This window comes from Kryptolebias marmoratus, linkage group LG22 (assembly GCF_001649575.2).
Source record: "Kryptolebias marmoratus isolate JLee-2015 linkage group LG22, ASM164957v2, whole genome shotgun sequence".
Lineage (NCBI taxonomy): Eukaryota > Metazoa > Chordata > Actinopteri > Cyprinodontiformes > Rivulidae > Kryptolebias > Kryptolebias marmoratus.
In genome coordinates, this window is record NC_051451.1 from 19,415,393 (window position 1) to 19,439,909 (window position 24,517).

At 39.8% G+C, this 24,517-nt stretch overlaps 1 protein-coding gene across 2 annotated transcripts in view; it reads left to right on the plus strand.

Annotated features, from left to right (window-relative positions):
- The window catches only part of arid5b (AT-rich interaction domain 5B), an 87,369-nt gene that overhangs the window by 1,386 nt on the left and 61,466 nt on the right, over positions 1-24,517 (plus strand). For both annotated transcript variants that reach the window (XM_017431534.3, XM_017431542.3), the window contains exon 3: positions 11,602-11,836. In XM_017431534.3, the coding sequence (XP_017287023.1) occupies positions 11,602-11,836 (235 nt within the window). The remainder of the gene's footprint in view (positions 1-11,601; positions 11,837-24,517) is intronic.

Sequence of the window (24,517 nt, forward strand, 5' to 3'; positions counted from 1 at the left end):
AATCCGTGTTTTGCATCATTTCGACCATCGCCAGCGCTCATATTGTTCGCTTCTCTGAAAGCGGCGGCAGTTGTGACTGACTGTGGCCAGATGTGGTGCCTGTGAGATCCGCTTACACGGTTCCAACCGCTGGTGTCTGCTGGGAAAAAAGAAAAAAAAAACCAAACAAACGCTGTGTTGTTTCTCCCCTCTGACATAATGACACAGCAACACTTTAATGACAGTTGTTGTTTTTTTTTTCTCTCTCTCTCTGCTCCTGATCACTCCTTATCCTCTGTAGCTGTTTTATTGTTTATAAGGGCGGACAAAGCCGTGTTTGTACTTGACTCTTCCGCTGATGGTTTACTTACATTCTTTCCTCTTGAGTAATAAGAGCAGCTATCACATTTCCCTTTCATGAGAGAGAGCGAGAAAAGGTGTCTATTTATGGCCCCGGCTGCTTAGACAAGTTATCATCCTTGTGGATTCTTTGAGCCTTGTATTTTCTCCCGAAGCCCCCCTCCCTCTCTTGGTTTTGTTTAACTCGCCACAATTTTTCAGAAATTACTCGGTTCCTAAAAGACCACACTTGCGCAACGAGACGTCAGCTCCGCCTCTTTCCCAAAGACTTATTTGCATCGCAAAGTGTTTTACATTCCGGCCCATTGAGCAGATCTGGAAAATATTACATTCAATAACAGAAGGGCTGAGCTGCCAAATGAAATCACACATATTTGCCACATGTTGTAATAAAGCGCATGAGAGAGAGAGAGAGAGAGAGAGAGAGAGAGAGAGAGAGAGAGAGAGAGAGAGAGAGAGAGAGGGGACAGGGAACACAAAGGAGAGCCAGAGAAAATGTTTACTGTGTAAATACAGTGTGAGGGGTGAGGGAGTGAAATCTGTTCAGACAGGAATTATTAACTGAACTGTTAAAGTTAAAACAAGCAGAACAAAAGCCCAAACAAGCAAAATAGCAGCTGAATGCTAGAATTCAGCTAAATTGCAACCGAAAGCTAAAATGAGCCAAACTCTGGCCAGGAGCTCAAATGAACAGAAACCTTGAATAACAGCCAAAATGAGTAAAACTAGAGCTCATGTGAGCAAAAACTGCTACAGTCAGCAAAAGCGTAGGTAAAAGCTAAACTGTGACTAAAAGATAAAATCAACGTAAAGCTTAAAAAACAGCTAAAATGAACAAAACCTTAGCTGAAAACGTAAAATAGGGAAAATCAGAGCTAAAGGCTGAAATTAGCAAAACAGTAGCTATAAGCGGAAATGGACAAAAATACAGCTAACAGTAAAAGAAAATAGCAAAACTATAACTACAAGCTGACATTAGGAAAACTATAGCTAAAAGTTAAAATTAGCAAAATAGTAGCTAAAAGCTAAATGTAGCACGATAGTAGCTAAAAGCTACAAATAGGATAAGAAGTCTAAAACAGAGCGGGTCTGCTGGAGGTGATTTCAGGGAACAATGTTTTTAAAGGAACTGGAGAGAAAAATGGATTTATTTTGTAAATAGAGTTAAATAAATCAAACATTCTAAAAGTTACAAATACTTCAAATCATAGTAAACCATTTCCGACCGAGCAGAAAGTTTCCATATACGAATGGTTACATTCACGTGAGGAATGCAGAAGTAGTTCGGCTGCGAAAACACTCGCAGAAGAAACTATGAACAGGAAAACAATAGCGTGAATGCTGACTCAGCAGTCTCACAAGCAGCCCTGTTTGTCACCAGAGCTAAATCAGAAATAAAATCAATGCAGTTCGGCTGCACAGATTGTGGATTTCCCAGCAAACTGGTTCTCCAAGACATGCACTTCCTTCCTGCCGCTGCACAGATCAGAGAATAACAGGCCAAACACTCAGATGATATAATTTTTTTTGGGGGGGATGAAATGTTTTAAGTGCTGTGTAGGTGCCTGCAGGCTGACCTCAAATAAAGGGCTTGTCAAACCTTCTGCTCTCAGCAAATTGGACTACTTACTGTATATTACACGGTGGAAATTGTCCTGACAACTTTGAGCCAGTTTATGACCTTCACTTGAGCCAACTCTGATTCTCGCTGACTTTGCCCCATAACACTAATCTGCACCGCATGAGTCAGCTAAGAGCACTTACAGATGCAATCTATAAACTAAAGAAAAAAAAACAAACCCAAAGAGGAAGGCTAAACTGGCCCACACAAACATAAATGTAATTAAAGGCTAGCATTACACAAAGGAATGCACATCACCCGCCACATTTAAGGTCACTTTATTTTGGAAAATGACAGCGCTTACAGCTGTTTTTTGTCAAACCTTAACATTTTGCACAATCTCATCTGATACCTCGTGTGATCTGCTAGTGGTTGGAGCGTGTGTTGTCAGTGACTGTCAGCTACTACCACAGCAAACTTTAGCTCAATATCTGTCAATGGCCAACACACACATAGAGTAAAAAAACATTATATGAAGTAAACACTACAGAGTGGTTCATTTTTAGCCACGCTGAGAAACCTCCCACACAGGCCACTTTTCTTACGAACCGTTACTGTGTGAAGATGGATTAATGTTTGTGGAGCAACACGGAACTGTAAATCTGTAATTGACTGGCTGCAGAATCGGGACTTTAATTTGTCCCTGTGACTCATGCAGATATGAACCTGATAACTTGCAGTTTTCAGGAAGTGTCCTGTTTTCACAAGGGTTAAGTGCTAAATGAGAACACGGAGCTTTTTGTGACGAAGTGGGTGCAGCTGTAGATTATGACTCTTATTTATAGATTGTGCTTTGTGAGGGCTTTTCGCACTTTGTAAAACGGAATCAGACTCTGATATGTGACATGTAAACAACTCTCTTCCTTGCGTTTCGTCTTTTTTTTGATCTCGAGCTTGAAGCTTCTAAACACCAAAAGAAAGCAACGTTATCACAGATCACAGCAGCTCTTTATTGAACTGGCCGAGTAAAATTAGATTACTGATTCGCTTGTGTTCTCAGCTCTAAGGTGTGATGTAATTTCCTGATTTTTTATTTTTTTTTGCAGGTATTTGTTTGCCCTCAGCCTCTCTTGCAGTGTGTTTGCCGTGGTTTTTTTTTTTGCTGTGCTGTGCAATGACAAGAGGAACCAACCCATGACCTACTGTGCTTGTTTTTCTTCTGTCAAAAGGGTTGGAGGTCAATTCCTTTTTAAACGCAGCCAGCTTTTAGAGCCCAGTCAGCTTTGGCTGGTAATAAAAATAACCGTTTGAGGAATAAATGCAAACTCTGATTAGATGATAAACAGACTGCGAGGGTAAATTTATGAATCTATTTATACCAAGTTAATTATTAAGTCCATGTGTGGATGAAGCTCTCGTTTTCATTGTATCTCAGCCCTGACAAGCAATGTTTACCACCACCAGTTGAGCTCAGCTTGCTCTTTAAACATGCTTTGTGTCGGGTTGCTCACCCATTATGACAAACCCTCTGTTGGGGCCTCTACTCTATTTGTCTGCCTACAAACTGCCACTGACTAAACAGTCACATGTGTTTTAAAACCTCGCTGAGTGACACTTTATTTCTTCTCACACCAAAGGGCCCGCCTCTCCTGCCCTGACTGTAATATTTTTGGGTTATGGACGCCTGTTTCAGGACAGAGCTGTTATAGAAAACAGCTCACCACACACAGTTATTGTTTGCTGAGCTCTGAATCACTCATTCCTATCTCATACTGTATGTACTGCACATTGAGTTCAGTTCAGCTCACAACAAAAGTCATCTCAAGTGTAAAGAAGTCCCAGTCATAAATCCAATCTGGATCCAGATTCAAATAGCCAGTTGAATTCCAATTATTAATACCATACATTTATCTGCAGAACATTATGAAAAGGCAATTAGTAAAAGCTATCTATCTATTGAAGCCAGCAGATTGTGCTGAATCGTCACTTTTTCCACAATCTCCCATCCTGAGCAGCACGCTGGCGACAGTGGAAAGGAACGACTTTCCTTTAACAGCAAGAAACCTCCAGCAGAACCAGAACCAGGCTCAGGACGGGCGGCCATCTGCCTCGACCGCCTGGGGTTTGAGAGGACAGGAAAGAGACGTGGACAAACACAGAATGACTGGTCCAGGTGTGGTTTCTATGGGAAGAAAAACAAAGAAAAACACAAAGTTATTGACATCAATAATTGAATGTGATCACACGGAGAGCAGAGCGAGTAAAGACAACAGCAGAGTGAGGAAATGTTGTCCGTTTGTCCTCCAGCAGTTTAAGCCTATAGCAGCAGAGCTAAAGGATAGCTCAGGAAACCCAAACCAACCCTAACTACAGGATTTATCAGAAAGGAAAGTCTAAAGCCTTGTCTTATAAATAAACATGGCGTCAACATCAGAAACAGGAAGTTGGTTCCACAATAGAGGAGCCAGATAACTGAAAGCTCCGCCTCCTGTTCCACTTTTAGCAACTCTAGGAACCACAAGTAAACCTGCAGGCTGAGAGCGAAGAGCTCTATTAGTAAAATATTGAACAACAAGCTCTTTAAGGTACTGTAAGAATGAGCTTGGTTGTTGACAGCTTTGTGTGTTAGAAGTAAGATTTTAAATTCTGCTCTGATCTGTACAGGGAGAGAAGCTAAAATGTGTTTTTGTTTCGGATCAACTGAAGACATTTTAGAGAGAGAGTTTTATAGGAGATCCAGATAATAAAGAGCTACATTCAACATAAAAAGGCTCTTCTAATGGGAATCGGCGACGGCTGTGAATATTCCTGGATCATGTTATATTAATGTGCTATTATCATCACCTCTGATTTCATCTGACCTCTCCTCTCCTCTATTCTATCCCCGTAGCTGACAAGGCTTTGGCACATACACCCAGACACACTGACAGGCAGGGGACTGCAGCAGTAGGCCAGTATTGATTGCTGTGGAAAACACTTTGGCATGCATCCAGAGCCATTTCTTCATGCATGTGTTTCAGTGCTTGGAAAGCCAGCTTGTAAGGATATTAGACTGTATTCATTTGCTGCTTCTTTGATTTTTCCTAAGGGGGGCAAAAAAAAAAAAACCTGAATGGGTAATTCAGGGCATCTGGGATACTGGCGGTGTAAATGGCTTAAATATGCGAGCAGGAATTTGATGGATAAGGTCATTCAACTGAATGACTGGACTGTAAATGTGATGTGGCACTTTTTTTTTTTTTCAGCGATCTTATTTTTATTTCATCTTTCTGTCTTGTCTTGGTCAGTGTGTGCAGTATTCCAAATCTCACCTCTCACTTAATAATGGCAGGGATTTGAAGGTGGCGTTCTGATGGTGGTGTGTGTGTGTGTGTGGGGGGGTGTTTAGTGTGTGGCGTGTGCGACGGCATGCCCCTCCTGCTGCAGAACAAGTCATTAAACTCTGAACACTGCCCTCCAGTGAATTCCTCACCATTGCTGAAATAGCATGTAAATTATTGCCAGCTTTTTCAGAATAGTGTAATTTAAAACCTTTAAAATGTAATACTCAGTACTTCAAAGGCAATAAAAAAAACCTCACAAAGATCCTGATTTTTTTAGTTTTTTCTTTTTTTTTTTTAGACTGAGCTGCTTTATGTCTTTTCACAGTAATAATATATTTCAGCATTGCATGTTTGTCAACACACTGGAGAGTTTTGGTGCTGTTTCGCTCCGTTTCTTGCACTTTGTCATTCGCTAACCACTTGAACAGGCAAACATTTGCCTTGATGCACGACTCCAGTGCCTGCAGCTACAGTGGATCATTATTATAACCTATGATGCAGCCACAGATGGGAAGCTCTTTCTTAACTCTCCAGCCAGCACTTTTAATTCCTTTCTGTGGATTCCTGCATGAAGCATCAGTCGCTTAGTCCTCTCTTTTTATGTCTGCATCTGCTAAAAAGCAAGAATATAAAGCTGCAGTGATTCAAGTGGGCTGACACAGCTTTTTCTGCGGTGTCACCTTACATGATGAATGCCTCACCCACTTTCAGGAAGGCTTTGAGAACTCCTCTTACGTCCCTGTTTTTCTTTATCGCCATAACTGCAAAAGAATGCGAAGTTCATATATCACTGCAGCTTGTGTAACAGAGATCTCTTAGTGGAATCAGTGAATAAAAGATGAGCTCGGCACCCCCGCTGACATGCAGCAACTTTTGTGCATATATGAATAAGCTGCAGGAATTAAGCGGTCGGGCGCTGTGTGTAATAATTCTCACCTTTTGAATGCTGCACCTTGAACTCTTTGTGGTTTTCGGACAGTCTCAACAAAACATATTCCAATTCGATTGTCCCCGACGTGCTTCCCAGAACTGCTTCTTAATTCCCAGATAAGTTTGTTTTGGGACACTGAAGCCAAGGTCAGTCATGGGGAGGGGAGACAGATAATGAACTCATATAGTGTTTCATACTCTTGTTCTTTCTCCCTCCTTCCCTCTCTCCACTTATCCTCCTCTGTCTACATTGTCCATGTCACCATGTCCATTACTCAATTACTAATCTCCTCTGGCCTTAGGAATTCCAGCGCTGACCTCTCAGAGGCAGCAGCCTGAATCCTTCCCAGCATGACAGGAGCCCTGTGTAAGTGTGTGCGTGCCCACAGTATAGAGAGACACCCACCCACTGAGCGCGAGCACCCCTTAACTCCCAAGCCGAAAGTCCCGTCTGAGCGATGAGACGCTCCGCCGCAGAACGCTGACAGTCAGGAATGCTCAGGAGTTCTCGCAGGGAATTGTTTGGCTTGATATGGAATATTTCAGGGTACATTGTTTCTAATTGGATCACCTAGTGTAGAATTGTGAACTGCTCTTTTTTTTTTTTGCGATGTACTGCTTCCTCATCCATAAAAATTGAATGATATGGATTTTTGTGAGCTTAATTTCACTGACATCGCCTGAGTCAGGAGTCTCTAAAACAGAGTTATCTCCAGTTCCAGTGTTTTCATTCCCACTTCTAGTCTGTTATGCGCAGTCGTTGCAATAAATTCACTCAGTAATGATTGTGGAGATAACGTGCTCATGCAGTAGTAATGTGAAATATTGATGGAAGGATGGAGACAGGATGTTACATTTAGCTGTTAATCTGTTACTTTGCATTTTAACTCAACCATAAAGGCAACAGTTACTCTGTGGATGTGTTCATTGATGCACCTGAGGTAAAAAAAACAAAAACATTAAAGTGATGGTTTAGATCTTCTGAAGGGGAGTTTTGTGGAAAAGTTATGAACAATTAATGCCTTCATTTCGTAGAAAGCTTCTGCATTGACGAGCTAGCAGCCAGGGCCAAGGACAAAGTGGCTTGCTGCTGTTGTAAAATAACTCCAAACTCAAGGATTTACTAAAGGCTTTGCAGAAACTTTTACACAGTCATGGATTTTGCATTACACTGTTATTTACAGAGAATTCTGTGGTTGTTTGCAAACACAAACAGCGACCACAGTTGCTAGCCTGCTGCAACTAGCAGCTAGCTGTAGCAGCCGGGGCACTTAAGGCAGGAATATTATATTATTTATGATGGAGCAACTGTATAATGCAAAACTGACCCTAGTGTAAAGATATTTATATATATATATATTAGATTAGAGACAGCAGCAATCCGCTTCACTCAGACTAGCTGTTAGCTTGTCGATCAAAATGAAACTCCTCTTCTTTAAACTGACGTCATTCAAAGAACTACAGAACAGATAAGACATTAATTTCTCATATCCTTTCCTCAGATAGTTCAAAAGATCTGAGCTATCTCCTTCAGGTGCTTAGCATATAATATGGAGTGTGTAAATGTTGTTTACGACTGTTCAGACACTGAATTGACACCCAGTTGTTTGGTATGTTGCTGATGTGTGGTGTCACCTCTTGGCTGTGGGCTTGCAGTCCTCTGACCTATATTATCAAGTGGCCCGCTGGCTATGTACGGCGCTTCACTAAACTGTCCACCGCCTAACTCGAAATGACAGCACAGTGTGGATGGGCGGCATTTACATAAGGGCACGGCCCAGAGTTTCTAAAGCACATCTTTGAAGCCCCGCATCCAAGAAGTGAGTCACAGACCCCTGCTGTGCCCGAACGCTGCTGGAATGATTCATCTTGGGCAAATTACAGTCAGTCTAGAGCTGAGACGGTTAGTCGTTAAATCATCCAGCAGCTCTTAAAGTTGTTGATGATTTTGATTTTCTTGATGATGTTTCCAAGTTTGTGTTTGAATTGTTTGTTTCATCTAGACTTGAACTGAACTGAGAAAACAACACCTTTGAGGAGTCTAAATTTAATTGAATTTTTGATTAAATAAACCAAACCATAAACCTGAAATGGTTCAGTTTCTTTGGAGCAAATATTTGCTGTTGTCACAATTTAATCCTTTTAGACTGTGTGGACTGAAAATTCCTCCTCAGTCTTGTCAAGCCTTTCTGTCATTTTTTGGACTTTAAACCTAAAGATTGTGCTGATGTAGAAAGAAAAGAATCACTGGTGAGAACACCGCTCCAGTGTTTTTGTCTCTGTGGTGGCGAACCAGGTTGATGCAACAATGTTAGTGTAATTCTTACTCAATACCTGCTTTGCTTGGCCTGTTCTCAGAAACTCTTTCCATAGAACACATTTCCTAATTCTCTAGTATTTGCATGTTTCTCAACCGAATTATGATGACCTAAACAAACCACAAACCATTAATCTTCTACGTGCTCCAACTCACAGAGTTTAACAAGTGCGATTTAGGCTTGTAGATTTAAAAGGTCATGAAAACAAGTTCTTGTTTTATTGTAAGGCTAATATTGCTGGTTCTCCAAGATGCAGCTGACTTCATAGACTGATTATATTCTGGACTGTGCTGACAGCTGCTGAATTAAGCTCACCTGTTGTGTTTTGCTCCCAAGCTAAACAAGTCCCCAACCAGGATCTGTTGACACGCTCACAAATCAGCGTTTCTTTCAGCGGGTTAATATAAAAGCAGTGTTTTCTTAAGGTTTGACATTGTTGCATATGTGTGTGTGTGTGTGTGTGTGTGTGCTCTTTGTGCTATTGAAGTCTTCGACAGATTGCTGTTTGGTTCTTTGAGTACATCAGCAGTGCGACAGTATTCCTCCTTTAAATGGACTCAGCTAAAACATTTTGGGTTCTTTTTTTTATTTTTTTAACGTGTTGTCAACAAGATTGCATCAAAGTACAGTAGATAATTCTGTGGAGAAACAGTCCAATGTGGCTTTTGGCTGCAGGCTGAATGCTATTTACTGTTGTTCTGCATTATTCAAATGGCCTGCTTTTCTGAAGGCAGAAGCAGCAGTCAGTTTTTCATCGCACGAAAAGCCGGTTACAACCACCCGCCACCACTTGACAGCTGAAGACAGCTCATTATAAGACGAGCAGAAAAACCCATGTTTGATGTTTTTACTTAGTGAGGGAGGCACAGCTATATCAAGCTATCCCTCGCAGGCTTTTACTTTATAAGGAAATTCTGTCTCCAACTGGTTGGGATTTGATATGCCTGTAGTTACAGATGATGTGAGAACTGAATATGAGTAATTGTATAGACAGAGCACTCAGATAGAATATGAAACGCTGGAAAGTCGGGCGTTTGCTTTTAGAGAATGGTTGCAAAAATAACGCTTTGAGAAAAAAGATCAATTAAAGCAATAAAGAAATGCAAGCAAAAGGGGGGCTAATCCTTACATTTTTAAAGATTAAAAGTGAAGGGATTCGCAGCAGAGTTGTTCTTTTGGATTAAATAAGACTTTTTAATTGTAGCTTTATTGTGTGCACACCCTCTACTTACACACATAAATATAACATAATGAGTGTTATTTTAATGTCAGCAGTACACAGGCTCTTTGAAGGGGAAACACGCTCAGCCAGACAGATGCCTGGTAAATTGGAGATAACCAAGGTAAACATCAGAGACCTACTTGGTGTGTTTCAGCCTGTAGACATCTGTCCTCCAGATTTGCCTGTTTCTGTAATAGCCATCTTACAGCAAACCACTCCATTCTGTTGGTAACAAGCACTTCAGCCATTAGCCCTTCAAATGGAAACACATTTAAGCGTCTCTACTTCCTTCCCACTCCGCTGGTCTTGAAGTTCTTCGAGTTTGAGAGTTATTAAAAGGAGCTGAATCAACCTCAAGGAAAGGGAAAAAAAAGAAGGTTAAACCACACAGCTAAGGAAAAGCAAATCTTATTTAGTAAGCCAACTGAACAGATTAAAGTTTTGTATACTAAGCCATACCTGCAGTGTCAGCCAAAGATTTAGATTAATAGTTCCAGTTTTATGTGCATCAAAGACTTTTTGCTCACATACTTTTTGCTGTTTATTCATTAGACCCACACTGCAACTAATTTTCTTTTTATCTATTCCTCCACTCTTTGAAGGTGTAATCAAAGCCGCTGAGTGTGGCTTGAAAAAGCATAAAATCTCCACATTCCTGGTGAATATCGAGAGGCAAACTTCCTAAATGCTAATCAAAAAGTCTAAAAAAAACCCCACCTACGTCCTCGTTGACATTGATTTAACTCCTGACATGAATTCAATGTGGCAATCATCCACATCATCCATATTCATGGTGCTGTAATTTACTTACATTAATGTGCATCCACAGCCAGTCGCGCCGCTACTTGATACACATACTAATTAAGTTGATAAATAACGGCCGTCTGTCTGTCGTGTTTGATTTACTGATGATATCCTGATTTTGAACTCATTTTTACCCAACTTTTGACCCCAAATATTTCACCCCACAGTCTTAATCACAGGCATGGATTGTAAAATGTAAAATGGTATCAAATGTGTCACTATTATTCCAACAATCCATATATAAGGTCCATACAGTTGTCGACACTCACTTTCTGTTGAAATCCTATTATATACCCTATTGTATACTGTAATATACAATTACTACCATATCCAGGGGCGCCACCAAAAGTGGGGCCAGGGGGGCACTGAGCCCCCCTGATGCTAACAGATCTTGTGGGATCTTTGGTTAAAACTTTGGCTGGTAAGGTAGTGGATGATATGCATTCTTTCAAAGAATACTAGTTTTATTTATGAATGTGAGTCTGAGAGAGTAGAGGACATCTGTAATGAGATGAGTACTAGCTGTATGTTTTTTTCAGTTAGTAATGGTGACTGTAAAGTAATAAAAAACAAAGTAGGCTTATATCAAAGCTTTTACATGACAATAGCATAATAAAACTCCTGAAATTCTGTTATCAGTGGCTCCTTCTGGCCACCCCTTCAAAAACTTTCTGGAAGCACCCCTTGACCACATATATTTGCAATAATTTATTCAGTTACCACAAAGATTATTTTAATTTGAATACCTTTACTTGGGGAAGATGTTAAAATCAGATTTTTTTTTTTTACTTGTGCGAGAGTAAGTGCAGGCTGTAGTATTTACTGTACATTTCAGGAAGGATCTTGCATAATGGAAAAACGATGATGACTGTGTTTTTAAGGGGAAAAACGATTTGTGTAATATTCATTTTCCTTTTAACTGAAGAGAAACTGTTGTGCTATACTGTCAGGATTACACATTTGTATTTTAGTTTTAATTTTTTAAGTTGTTTACAACTAAATTGAATAGTAATTTCAGACTACATTTGTTTACTGTATGATTTGAGACGTCTACTTATAATATTAGTAGAAGTAAATAATACATTTTCTGTAAATTCCTTTCAGCACGAGGTAATCGCAGTATCAGAGAAGGTGATCGTGCGGCTGTCGGACCTGGTGAAGTGGACGGTACCAGACTTCTCAGGATGGGACAACGGTCTGAAGGTGGAGCCCCTCAAGCCCTCCGTGCTCCGGGAGCTGGGGACCAACGGGAGGCGCGAGGGCCTCCACCGCTACCGGGAGAGCACCCTGACCAGCGGACTCAACTTCAAGGATGTACAGAGGGAGCGGTCACAGCTAGGTGAGCGTCAACTTACGCCATTTCACAAGTTTGCTGCAGTGCTTGCATCATCTCCGTTGCTGTTCAATTGTTTACGTGTTTGTATTCGGTGCTCACCATAAATCACTTTATGTTTATTGTTCTTTGCTTGGTTTAACAAGTGTTGTCTTGACTGGAGTAATTCATCAGTGTGTAGCTGTAGCTCCTGTTATAATGAGCTGAGAATTACACTAATGGAGGCAGGCTTGAGGTAATGGCTGCCTGTTTGCCAACAAATTATCATGTTTCAGTGAAACAGCTCTGTTTTTTCCGACTGCGACAACAAAGAAACCACAGCTAAAATCACATAATTCAGCTTGGAGCGGTCTTTAAAAATAATCGAGTCACATCAAACTACAGTTTAAAGCACCTCTGATACCTTCTTATCCATCAGTTCAGCTTGTAATTGTCTGTGCAGCTAAGCAGCTTTGAGGATCATCGCTATTTGCGTCTGAATGGTTGTCTGGTGTATTCATCATGTACACCGTGCCATTAAGTGCCACTGAATGCTTGATTCTTGAAGGGGGCTCTTGGGTTCTCACTACAGCTTTACCCATGAATCAGTTTCAGCATAAAGTCGAACGTCTCTACAGATGACTCATCCAATGCAAATAGGAAACTCTGGCATTTAGGCCTAATAATCAGAAGGAACATTATGTTCTCTTTGAAGCTGTTTCCCACATATTTGCCTCTCCCTCTCTCTCACATGGCTGTGATTTAATGCTGAATGCTCTTTGAGATGGTGTAAAAGAACATATCAAACTTGCTAAAAATACCATCATAATTATACTACCCCTTGTCAGGTCACTAGTATGTAGCTCAGGGAGCCCGAGTTTTAGCTTCATGATCTTCTAAAAATGAATATTAATGACGGTCTTGTCCCTGAAGCGTACATGGAAGCGAATCTGCTACAGGCTCAAAAAGTGCTCGACTTATTCTGTAGAAAACGTTGATTTATTGATGACTCTCGTGTTGTGTTTTCTGCTAAGCAAAGAGCAGCGGCTGTGTGTTTCTGTGTGATGCTGTAATGCCCTTGATTACTCATCGTTGCATGAATCTCATACTCAAAAAGGACAAGAAGATCAATAATGAATGCTTTGTTGTTATTCCAGTGATCAATACAACGGGAGCGTTCTTGTGTGTGTGCGTGTGTGTATGATGGCTTGCCTGCATAAATAGATTTGTCAGCCTGCTTCTTAAGTGGTATTATGTTCCATATCTTGGCTTTCTATAAATGTGCAGCATCGCCTGGATTTTATAGATTTAACCGTTGTCAGAGCAATAACTTGAGGATAACACTATTGTTACTGTGAGGCTTTGTGTGTGCGCGCGTGTTTGTGTGTGTGCGAACGTGGTATATGTGTGTGTCTATGTTGCTAATGAGCAGCGCTGCCGCTAATGACTCCATCAGGCTGTTTCTAAATGCACTTGTCACTCCGATGGGACACTCCGCCAGAGAATCTGCCCACTCAGCAGAACGGGTTTAGATTCTGGCAGGGCACTAGAGACATTGCACACACACACACACACACACATAAGCACTCGCAAACACACCAACATTCTGATACACAAACAGATGCACACACAGACAATCAGAGGCGTGCACTCACTTATTCATTTGTTTTGTTTGTTCACTATGTCTTTTGGCGTGTGTCGGTTGTTGACAGTCCAACAATATGAGGAGTGGTGTAGAGGGTTTGGGAGCGAGATCACTTATTCATCAAGGCAAATGAACGTTTCTGTGGTTTTGCATAGAAATATGAAATATGCCACTGCAATGCTGCTGACTACAGAAATGAAATATTCATACTGCAGCAGCAGATCAGATAGAAAAGTAGCCTAAAAGCATCTTGGATGTCTAATTCTGTGTAATATGTTGGCTCATTCTCTGAACTGATTTATTTGATAGATTTATACAGGGTTTTTTCTTCATTATTATTTAATGTTTTAGCCTGGAGTGGCTGCCTGCTGTATTACTTGAATGATGTACTTGCTGACTGTTATTCTCAGGCTGATGTGTAGCTATGTAAGAAGAATTGGATTGTTCCTCATAACAGGATGCTACAGCAAAACCACAATCTGCAAAGAAAACCATTGTGAGCTAAAGAGCAATAAAGTGTGCTATTGTTACAGAGGGGAACAGTGTGTTTTTTCCCAACTGTGTGTCCCGAGTTTTCCTGGCATGCTGCCAGCGTGAATGAAATGCCGTCTTATGTATTTATGTCTCACAGGCAACATGTGAAAAATGTAAGCCAAATGTGTTTCAAAGAGCAGAATGGCATTTTCCCCCTTGATCTGTAGAACATGAGGTATAATGGTTGGGTAAGTGAACAATGCTCGACTGTGTTTTGTCTTTAGAGATGCATGGCTGCTTAAAATAATTAATTGGAGTGACCTTCACTGCAGTCCTGCACCATTCACAGCTCTCTAAAACCTGTGCAGGGAAACGGTCGGAGTCATAATTCAAACTGCAGCTCTGGCAGTGAGACTACTTTTAGTAGAATTTTTTTTCCTTTTTGGGTTCTTTAAAATTATATGTATTTTCATTGCTGCTAAAATGATAGTTCAGATCTTTTAGAGTGGGGTGCTGTGGTCCAAATAATATCTTAAAATGTTGTTGATAGTTTTTTGTATGGCCTCTGTTTGGCAAAATAGAGATTGGTTTTGACCAGATTAACCAAAGTTGCCCTGTTAAAACAACTACAATCTGAAAGATTTCATAGCACTTCGGTTTACAGTTTACTCTTGGACCTGTTTTGCATTACACAATCATTTACATAAAACCCTGTGCTTGTTTGTGAGCACGAATAGCAGCAGCTAACTGTAGCCCAACATGTGCAGCCTGGTGAAATTCTAGCAGAAATATCATATTTTTTTGCTGGAATTTAAATACAATGCAATAACACAGTGTTAAGGTTTATAAAATAGCATTAGCATGAACATTTTGTGACTGAAGTTGTTTTAAGTCGGCACCACTCCACTTTGGTCTTGATCAAAGTTAAACTTTATGTCTCCAAACTGAGGTTGTTTATAGGACAACCTGCTACAGGTAACACTTTAATATTTGTAGGATGAAGGTGAAACTGCTGCCGCTCGTTGACTTTGCTCTAAGATAGCAGAACCTCAGATTAGCCTGTTTGCAAACCAGTCCATGTGTTCCAGCATCTGGTTGGGCGCAAATAAAACGAACGACATTTCATTACTTTGTAACAAACTGTAACTGAATAAACTGCACAACTGCGCAAGAAATTCCAAACCAAGAACACGAAGATAACGCAGCTCCACGAGTGCATCGAGTGTGATGAATTGTATTTTGTACTCGTTGCGTAATCTGTAATGTAATTCACTTAATCAGGTAATGCAAACTGTCCACTCAGTTTATCTTGTTCTGTAGTAAGCTTTAGAGCTTCTTTTTACAGCTCAATCCACCAGGGATGGTTTGCCAGGGAAGTTTACATTCTGCCCCTCTATCTCTCCCCAGAGGACTGGCCTGATTCTTTTCTCTCTCTCTCTTTTTTTTTTTTTTTTCATTGCTGCCTGCCGAAATTGGTTTCTGGTTGTATACTACAAGGCCGAGCGTGTGAGAGCTGTATCTGCTGATACAGTTTGTTGGCTTGTGCTGGAAGAAACACAGAGCTATATCAAGAAAGGGATAAAAAAAGAGGGAAAAAACCCACATAGAATGGTTTGTCCTGGACAAATAACTCAATAGTTTTTTTTTTTTATTCTTCCGCATCTTCTTTTTTATTCAGTTCAAGCCTTCGTTGTGGAGGTCAGTGGACCGATTGTGAGTCGAGATGATGTGGGGGATTATAAAAGGTCATAGCTTTTGACTCCTGCATTCAGGAACATTGATGGTGTTGACTTCTGCCCTCACCTGAGGTATCGTTTGTAGCCGGTTCATCCCTCAGCGCTGCAAGGATCAGGAAGAAATACTGAGACTGTAAAAAGTCTCCAGCCAGCGAGAGAAAAATACAGTGAACCACAGAAAGCATTCATCTTCATCCTGGGATTTGGAGAGTAAAATGGGAAGAAAATATATTATCCAGTGTAATTTTATCTGTGTAATTCGCTGTTTGCTACACTGAATTTATCCTGTCATACAAAAGATTAGGGTGCAGATTGATTGAATGTGTTTCAGTGTTTTGGCTGATGTTTTTCATTCAGCGTCTTAAAAAATATCTCAAATAAAACCCCACTTAGTTTTAGCACCTAATATTTTTCCATCAGCATTTTTCTGACTTCCCCAGTGACACAACAGGGACACATTTTTCTCTTTAAAAGTTCCAACCTAAAGCTCTTTTCTCTGAAGACCGATTTAATAATCTCTTTAGACATTTTAGCACAAATTTTTGCCTGCCTCTACCTGGCATCGATTCTCCATTATTTTGCTGCAGTGGATGAACAAGAATGCAGTGATGAAATTTCTAACTAAAAACAAAAACAACTGTGTTTCAAATCTTTTATTTCTTCTTCTTATTTTACACTCAGCCAATAAAAATACTCCCTATTTTCAATACATTGGCCCTTTTGTCTTTTTAGTTTGCACCCTTCTTTTACAAACGTGTATAAGTGACATTAAACGATGTAGATACATTTAAAAACATGGAATTTGGACTAGAGTTTAAGCTTGTTTTTGCTTGCTCAAGACATCATAATGATGTATGTCTGTTATTGTAGCTGTGCAGAAGTATGTAAGCCAGAAAAAGGCTGCTGGATTTAATTGTCCATCCAGTCTACCATGCATTAATTTTGACATATACAGTATTTTATGCGTACTAAAGAGTATGATAGCTTGGGTATTGGGATGCAAATCATACCTGTGGAATAAACTCACTTGTTAGCATCATTTGTGCATCACTTTAAGAGTCAATAGTTTACATCAACAGGCATTCAAACCTGAATACTGACCTTTTGTTGAGTGTATTTGATTTTGCCTGGTTTTGTCAATTACATTGATTCTGCTTGAAGACACGACAGAGCGCCGAGCTGCGTCTCCAGCCCCCTCACCGCTGCGCTCACTTAGGGATACAACCCGCCGTATTCCCCTACTGACGCGACGCCCGATCTGTATGCCGGGCCCGGCGCATAAACCCGCCGTTGATATTCTGACAATATTTCAGTCGGAACGTTTCAATTTGATGCGGAGGGTAGATTCTGTCCACTCTCCGGGACCGCTCAGAGCGTCGCAGAATGTTTATGTGGGCAGGAAGTCGTGATAAGGAAGCAAACAGATGCTGTCTTCTCATGGTTGATTTGTCCCGGGTGACAATACAGAACAATATTTGGGACTTTGAGTCACTATCGCACGTGCAGCTGTTTCATGTTTCCACGAGTAAGTATGCCGGGGTGTTTTTTTTTGGAAAAGATAAAAGACTATAGTGTTACCAGAGTAATGGTATGTTGTGACTCTGACAAAGAGAGAATGTAAGATCCACTCCCACTGTACTCCTCCATGCAGAGTATGTAGCAGATTATATCGTTTGCACTTGTTTGCTTTCCGCCCCTCAAACATATTTGCTTCCCCTTCTGCTTTTCTCTTTTTTTTTTCTTCCTGCAGAACTAATTCTAGAAACTGTCCAAAATCCTCTTTGAAGAAATTTAATGGAGTGTTTGTATTGATTATGTGCCTCTTTCACCCCTCCCTTCTTCTCTATTATTATTATTTTTTTTCTTTCCATTTTTTTGGGGAGGTTTATGGCAGTATCTTCATTATGCTTAGACCTGTAGGAAAACGAATCACAAGCTGTTTTTCCTCACCGATGCGCTCATATCATTAATTCCCCTCTGACTGTGGCCTGGCCGGAAGCCAGCGAATTCTAAATCTGTAAGCAGTAAATTGTGTGCCGGGGTGGAAAAATCTATTAGATGTTTGAGCATGCCTCGAATTTGAATAGGAGAAAGAGAGAGAAAGACTCACAGTGAGAGAAAGAGAAACAGAAAGAGAGAGAGAGAGAGAGACCACCCATATCCTGTTATGGTGCACACTGTAATCAAATTGGGCTTTTTGGATCGCTGTATTCATCAATTATTTGTGTTATTTTATTTCTGGAATGTCACATAATGTGTATTTGTTTGGAGTTTTGTGAGGTAGGGGATATGTTTAAACAATGAGAGTTGCCTCGGAGGAAATGAAGAGCTTCGGCTCTCCATTAGGGAGGACTGAAACAACAGTTGTGTCTCTCTTCTCTCCATTAGTCAGGTCTGAAGCCACAGAGACGCTGCCGCTGCGACCTCTGCCAGGCATCTTAAAGAGGCAGACTGGCAGTGAGGCGCTTTCATATTACACCACCTCCTTCTCTGATTAAACAAAGTCTCTGATTGTTTTGGTTTTTTTATCGCCCGCCACCAAAAGGCAAAAGACGACTGATAATGTTTTTGCTCATGTCTGTGTGCATTGCCTGTCTTTTACCAAAGTATCTCATGAAAAACTTTGCAAATTTTAATGAAACTTTCAGGAAATAATCATTTTGTATTCCTGTACAACTGATGAACCATTGGAGCCAATCTAATTAAAGAACTACTTGACCTTCAGAACCACAAAATGACTTTAACTCAGTCAATTTTACAAATATTGACCTCAGATTTGATGCATTGGTAATGGAGACGGATCCCAAACACATATTCCGAGGGCTAATGGATTGTGCAGGATCCTTTTTCAGTTTTGCTATTAACTATTTGGAGTCAACTTTGTTTGTCTGTTAGCAAAATATCCCATGAACCACTGGATGGATTTTAATGAAACTTTCTGAAAATAATCATTCATTTTATCTGTACAACTGATAAACTTTTGGAGCCAATCTAAATAAAGATGGCTGCCACAACTATATGACTTTAACAAACACAAAAATTGCTATAATTCAGTCAATTTTACAGATATTGAGCTAATATTCTGTGTGGTAATAGCTGAGAGTCATCCACAACACATACTCAAAGTTCTACTCATTTCAGAGGATCTTTGCCTGAAGGTTTAGCATTAACTGTTGGCATCGAGCCTGTTTGACAGAATATCAAATGAAGCACGGAACAGATTTGAATGAACCTATCAGGAAGTAATCAGTGGGTGCACATCTACAGCTGACTAACTTTTGCAGTCAACCTAATTCAAGATGGCTGCCACAGCTAATTCAAATTAGCCGACACTAAAATGGTCTTAACTCAGCCAGTTTTACGGAAACTGAGCGAAAATTTGATGTGATAGCAGCTGAGAGTCATCCACACCACATACTTTGACATCTGAGTGATCATAACATCATTTCTTATCATCAGATGATCTTAGTTTCAAAATCTGGCATGAAAGGCGGCAGGCAGTATTCATTCCTTCCAGGAATGTTAGGCGTTTAACGTCTAATTGCATTAGGTATGTGCCTTTTAATTTTCTATTTCTGAAAATCTGTAATGGATTACAGGGTTTTTATCTGTGTTGCTTTAAGAACATTTGCTTTCTTTTCTTTAACAAATTGCCTGCCTGTTCTAGTTACTCTGACTCATACTTAAGTCTTACTCAACCAGGAGGCTTTTTTTTTTTTCTTTTTTTTTTTTTGGAGAGATTTCTATTTTAGTCTTTGTCAGAAATCATTCCCATTTACAGCAGCAGTAATATTTCAGTGTAGAGTGTTTCTCTCCCCCTGATGTGTTTCTTTCTGCATGACAGCTCCACATTAGGTCTTCACAGAGATAGATATGAATGATTCTGTCTTTCTCAGTTAGCACTTAAAAACATCACAGATTGTACAGTTCATAACTCTGCATATTTAATGAGATTGCCGGTCCATCTGCTTTATGAACACATTGAAAATTCTCCCCGTCTGAACGCATCATTGTTCCTATTAGCTCCCATTAAACAGAAGCAATGATTTCATTTGTAGACTCTTTTCTGTCCTTTTAAGAGCACTTTTAAGCCAAGATTTGTTTAAATTATTCATAATGTATTGATATATATTTTAATTTAACCTTTTTGAAAGGTATTACGAGAAAAATCTTTCCAAATTACAATTGCATTTGCAAGTCTCAACGCAGAAATGTTTACCAAATCTCTAAATTAGTACCTGTTTTTGTTTTAATGCTAAAAAATGTTTTTTTTTTTTAAATAAATAGCTTTTTTTGAAATAGCAAATCCCATGAAATTGTGTACTACAGCAAACTGAAAACAGTAACTTACCGTTTTGCCAACGCCGTCTCTCTGCAGTGCATTTAAAGGCAAAGTGTGACAATTTCAAAATAAAAGCCTAAAAAATTTTGAAATGCTCAACATATAGTTTCAGATCTACATCTGGCTTCATGTTGCAGTGGCTGGCAGGTTGGTTGGACTTGGAATGGGTTTGTCTTAAAGTATTTATTGTCTCACCAATAACCGAACTCTGCAAAACTTTGAATGTTTGAAACTTTCCTTTCCAAGAATCAGACTTTCTTGTTTTCTTTTTAAATGCTCCTAATCAATAGTTTATCAAGGCACATTTTGTTTTTTAAACATTTTTCTTTGATTTTTGGCAACTTTTTTTCATTTTCTGTTTCGTCCTTGTGCCCGATTATGACGGTGTATTGTGCAGCGTGTGCTTAAAAACTGAAAAAAGGATTTTGTTTTCTTTTGAAATCGGCTAATAGAAATGAAAATAATATTTCACATCTGACAAACTGCGCCGCTTTTGTTAGTTTTCAAATATTAGGCTTAAAGAAGTTGGATCAAATTGTTTGCGACAAAGTACCTTCAGATGCAGTTTTGATTGTTCGATAACTTTTCTCTTACAATATGTCGACCCAGCACAGGTTCAACCTTTCAGTTCATGAGCTTTTTTTTGAGCCTGACTGATTATAGGTCAAAGTTAAGGAGCTTAACAAACAAACACGAAAAGACCTCTAAAAACGATATACTGGACAGAAAAGTCCAAGGAAAAACTTTAAAAGACCTATTTGCACCAGAACACACGTTCTAACCTCATATTTGACTTTTCACATTTTTGCAGAAATCAATTATATCGGCCACCCTTCACATCTGTCAGAACAAACAAAAATAAGAAGTGTCAAACAGTTTGTGAACTTATGATCACACTGTTTATTTCATTGAAAAGAAAGACTTTTCTTTTTTTTATTTCTTGACAAGCTTTTGGAGAAGTTTCTGCCCGACAGTGACAGTCTTCGGGACATATTAAAGCAGACGCTGTAACTTTAAATGAGCAACTTAGCATGCTGAAAAATGTACAGGATATAACTGAGACGTCACTAATCCAAACAAATAAATAAGTTTCCAACTTTTAACTGATTTTTCAGGTCGTAATTTATTATAATCCTGTTAATATGTACGCAAGTATTTGAATGTCATCAGCATGCAATCAGTGATTTCTGGTAAAACATCTTGAACAAATCAGCGGGCTCGTATTTAATTTGAAAGGGATGTCAAGAATAAAAAGATTTTTCTTTAATGGCTGCAGTTTTGTTGTGACACTCCGTGCGGTACATTAAGATGAACGAACCTAAACATGCACCAGTTTCCACATTAAAGCAAAACTGACCCAGTTTTGTCTTTTTCAAACCGCAATAAACATGAAACCCAAGCTGAAAACAAACCTGTCTGTGGTTTTAATGATCATTGGCTTGAACATGAAATGGATTTAATTCTGCTTTAGTGTTGCTGTGATTATTAAACACATCCATTCAGCCCTGCGCTGAGGTAAAAATAGCTTTTGATTGAAGATTAGCTTCCCAGCATCCACGTCATATCTTTTCGAATCTGTAAATCAGAAACGCGGAGCCGCGGCGGCAGAATATGCGCTGTAGTAAACAATATAAATGGTGCACTTTTAGCCTTGTAGGGCAGAGGTAGAATGCAGTTTTTCCCACATTGAAAGGTAATTGTAAAAAAAAAAAAAAAGAAGCTTTGATAGTTTCCAGACGCTTGTGTGTCTGAGCGCTACGTGGTCACACATATGAGGACATAAGTGCTCTAAATGCATTCGTGAAGCTAAAAACGTACAGAAATGAGGTCATTTGTATTTGTAAATACCTCGGCGCGGATGGTTTCATATTCTTTGGTTTGCTTTGTTCTATTGACTGCCTGCGAAGTTGGACAGAGTCTGCTCGCTGCAAACAATAGATCACTGATGCTCCTCCGTAGTCCCTCTCTCTCTCAACCTGTCAGTCTGTTTCCTTGTTATGTGGTGGCCCGAGGAGCACTTGGCAAAATGAGAAGCATTCAGACAGTCTTATTTATTTTTCTCTCCCCTGCCCTGGTTTCCCTGTCAGACATAACTCAGTGGAAGCTGTTGTTTCATTCAGCGTGTCAGAGCGTAATATTTAAAGTTAACAATAGCCCGGTTGCAGATTTACAACGTCTCCTGTGCAGATATGCTGATTTGATTTATCTTGCCGAAGATAATTATTCAGTGTGAAAAAGAACAGATGCGTTTGATTGCATGAAAAGCAAACTCTCCCTCATGACCGTGGAGCTGGTTATCACAAAGGCTGGAGAGAGGAAAAAAAAAAAAAAAAAACAACAAACCCCCCCAAAAACAAAACAGAAGCCTTTTGTCAAATTTGCGTTTTAATTTACTGCAATGTCACGGTGTCATTAATCTTTATGTGAAGTACAACAGTGCGAGGGTTTTACAACATAAATAACTCGAACAGAACAAACAAAAACTGCATTCACACACACAAAGATGTCTCTTTGTGTCATTTTCGCTTCATTGAGCTTGTGTTTTTCAAACGGCGCTATCGAACAGAGGCATGAGAAGCGTTTTTTGCATGAATGACCAGTGCGCATAAACTTGTTATCGCAGCCTGAGAGATATTCTCCACTGAAGTTCTTATCTTTCCCCATGCAAAGCGAGGCGAGCAGCCCCGACCGCGCTGTATGGTGCATCGCAGTGATTACAGCTCTGCTAGGAAAGCAGAGGATGGAGGTTCGCCACATCAGAGGTCAGATTCTGTAATCGGAAATGAATGAGTTTAAAGCCCCGCTGGATGCAGCGGATCAGAAATAACCGGCTTGTTTTTTTAAATGTGGCTTGAAGCAGCCTTGGGGAAAGTGTTCAGACCTTCAAATAGAGATCATTAGGGGGAGAAAAAAAAACTATTGTTTTCTTTTCTTGTTACACTCTGAAAACTCCTGGGTTGTTTGGATGACTCGGTTAAAGTTGTTGGGTCATAGGTTGGGTTGGTTTGACCAATTATTGGGTCAAAAAGTCTCAACTCTGTTCAATTCAGATCACTTTAATCGTCCTCAGGGGGCAATTTAAAGGCACAAAAAGTAGCTACACACGCACATAACATATAAACACAGTCAGTGCTTACTGCATACTTAATGTGTTATTAAAAGTTTAAAATTTATTGTTAAAAAGTCACGATGAAAAGCAGAAAAAAACAATAAAAGATGAGGAATATATTAAATTAAGAAGGTACCACGTGCAGTTCTTAAGTGGTTGTAAGTTCATTCATCACCGTGCGTCATTTTTAAACCAGAAGTTGGTCAAATTGGACAGAAATGAACCTCCGCTTTGGGATGTATTAAATAAAAAGAAGCCAGCAAAAACAACTTGGTTGGCTTTAACAACTTTAGTTTGGGTTCCTAAAGAAACATTACTTTGTGCTAGGAAGCTAGCAGGTGCTAATAGCAGTTAGCGCCCGCTAGCTAGCACCAGCACCAGTATTTATCCAGTAAGGCAGATTTTGAGTTGTTGTTTCTATTTATAACCAAATTTTTGAGTAGAATTCAGTATTCTGGGTCAAACTGTTAACCCAACCCTGCTGAGTTAAAACTAACCAGGGTTGGCTCGGTCCAAATCTGCCGGGGTCCAAATTGGGACTGTGTTAACCCAGCAGTTTTTAGTGTGCAGAATGTGTAATCACAAGTTAATTGCACTGCAAAGTGTAGCAAAAGAAAATCCTACAGATTGCATTTCTGGGGTGCACTTTTGTGTCTTCAGCACATAAACAAGAAATCTGAACAGATGGCGCTGGTTTTTAATGACATATTGCTGTCTGTAAAGTCTCCCTCTAAGCCACAGACTAAAATGTCTCCCCTTGGGGGAGCCGCATCGCTCTAGTTGTTATCATCCGCTGCTAATGTCACTCTTTTCTTTCCCACATTGTCAAGTCCTCCAGCTGAATAAATGTAATGTAAATGAAGTTATTGTGCGAGATGTAATTAATGAAAAGGGTTCCAGTTGGCTTAACGGTGTGGCGTGTTTATTCAAAGTCTTCCTCCTCCGTGCAGATCAGATGATAGAGAGATAAATGGAGGAGAGAGAAGTTTTTTTTTAATATATATAACGACAGGAATTCACAATGAACAAAAACACCCCCCACTAAAATATCTTTAAAAAAGAAAAACACCCACCCCTTTCGTTTTTTTTCTTGTTCTCATTTTGGTTTTACCATTGGGAAACATGCCCGTCCCAAATAGCCTCCGGAAATTTTCTTTCGCCGCCCCCCTTCCACTTTCTTTTCTTTTTTCTTTCTCCTCCATTCTTCTGAAAACATATTAAATCATGTTTCTTATTACACATTATCCGCCTTGAGAAATAAGTCTGAGTTGATAATGAGGGACTCTTCTTTGAGGAAATACACGGAGCAACTTTGATCTAGAATGGCATGTAATTCCTCGCCTGACCCAATTCCCAATCTCCTGATAAGATGTTGTTTTTTTTTTCTTAGATCCCCCCCCCC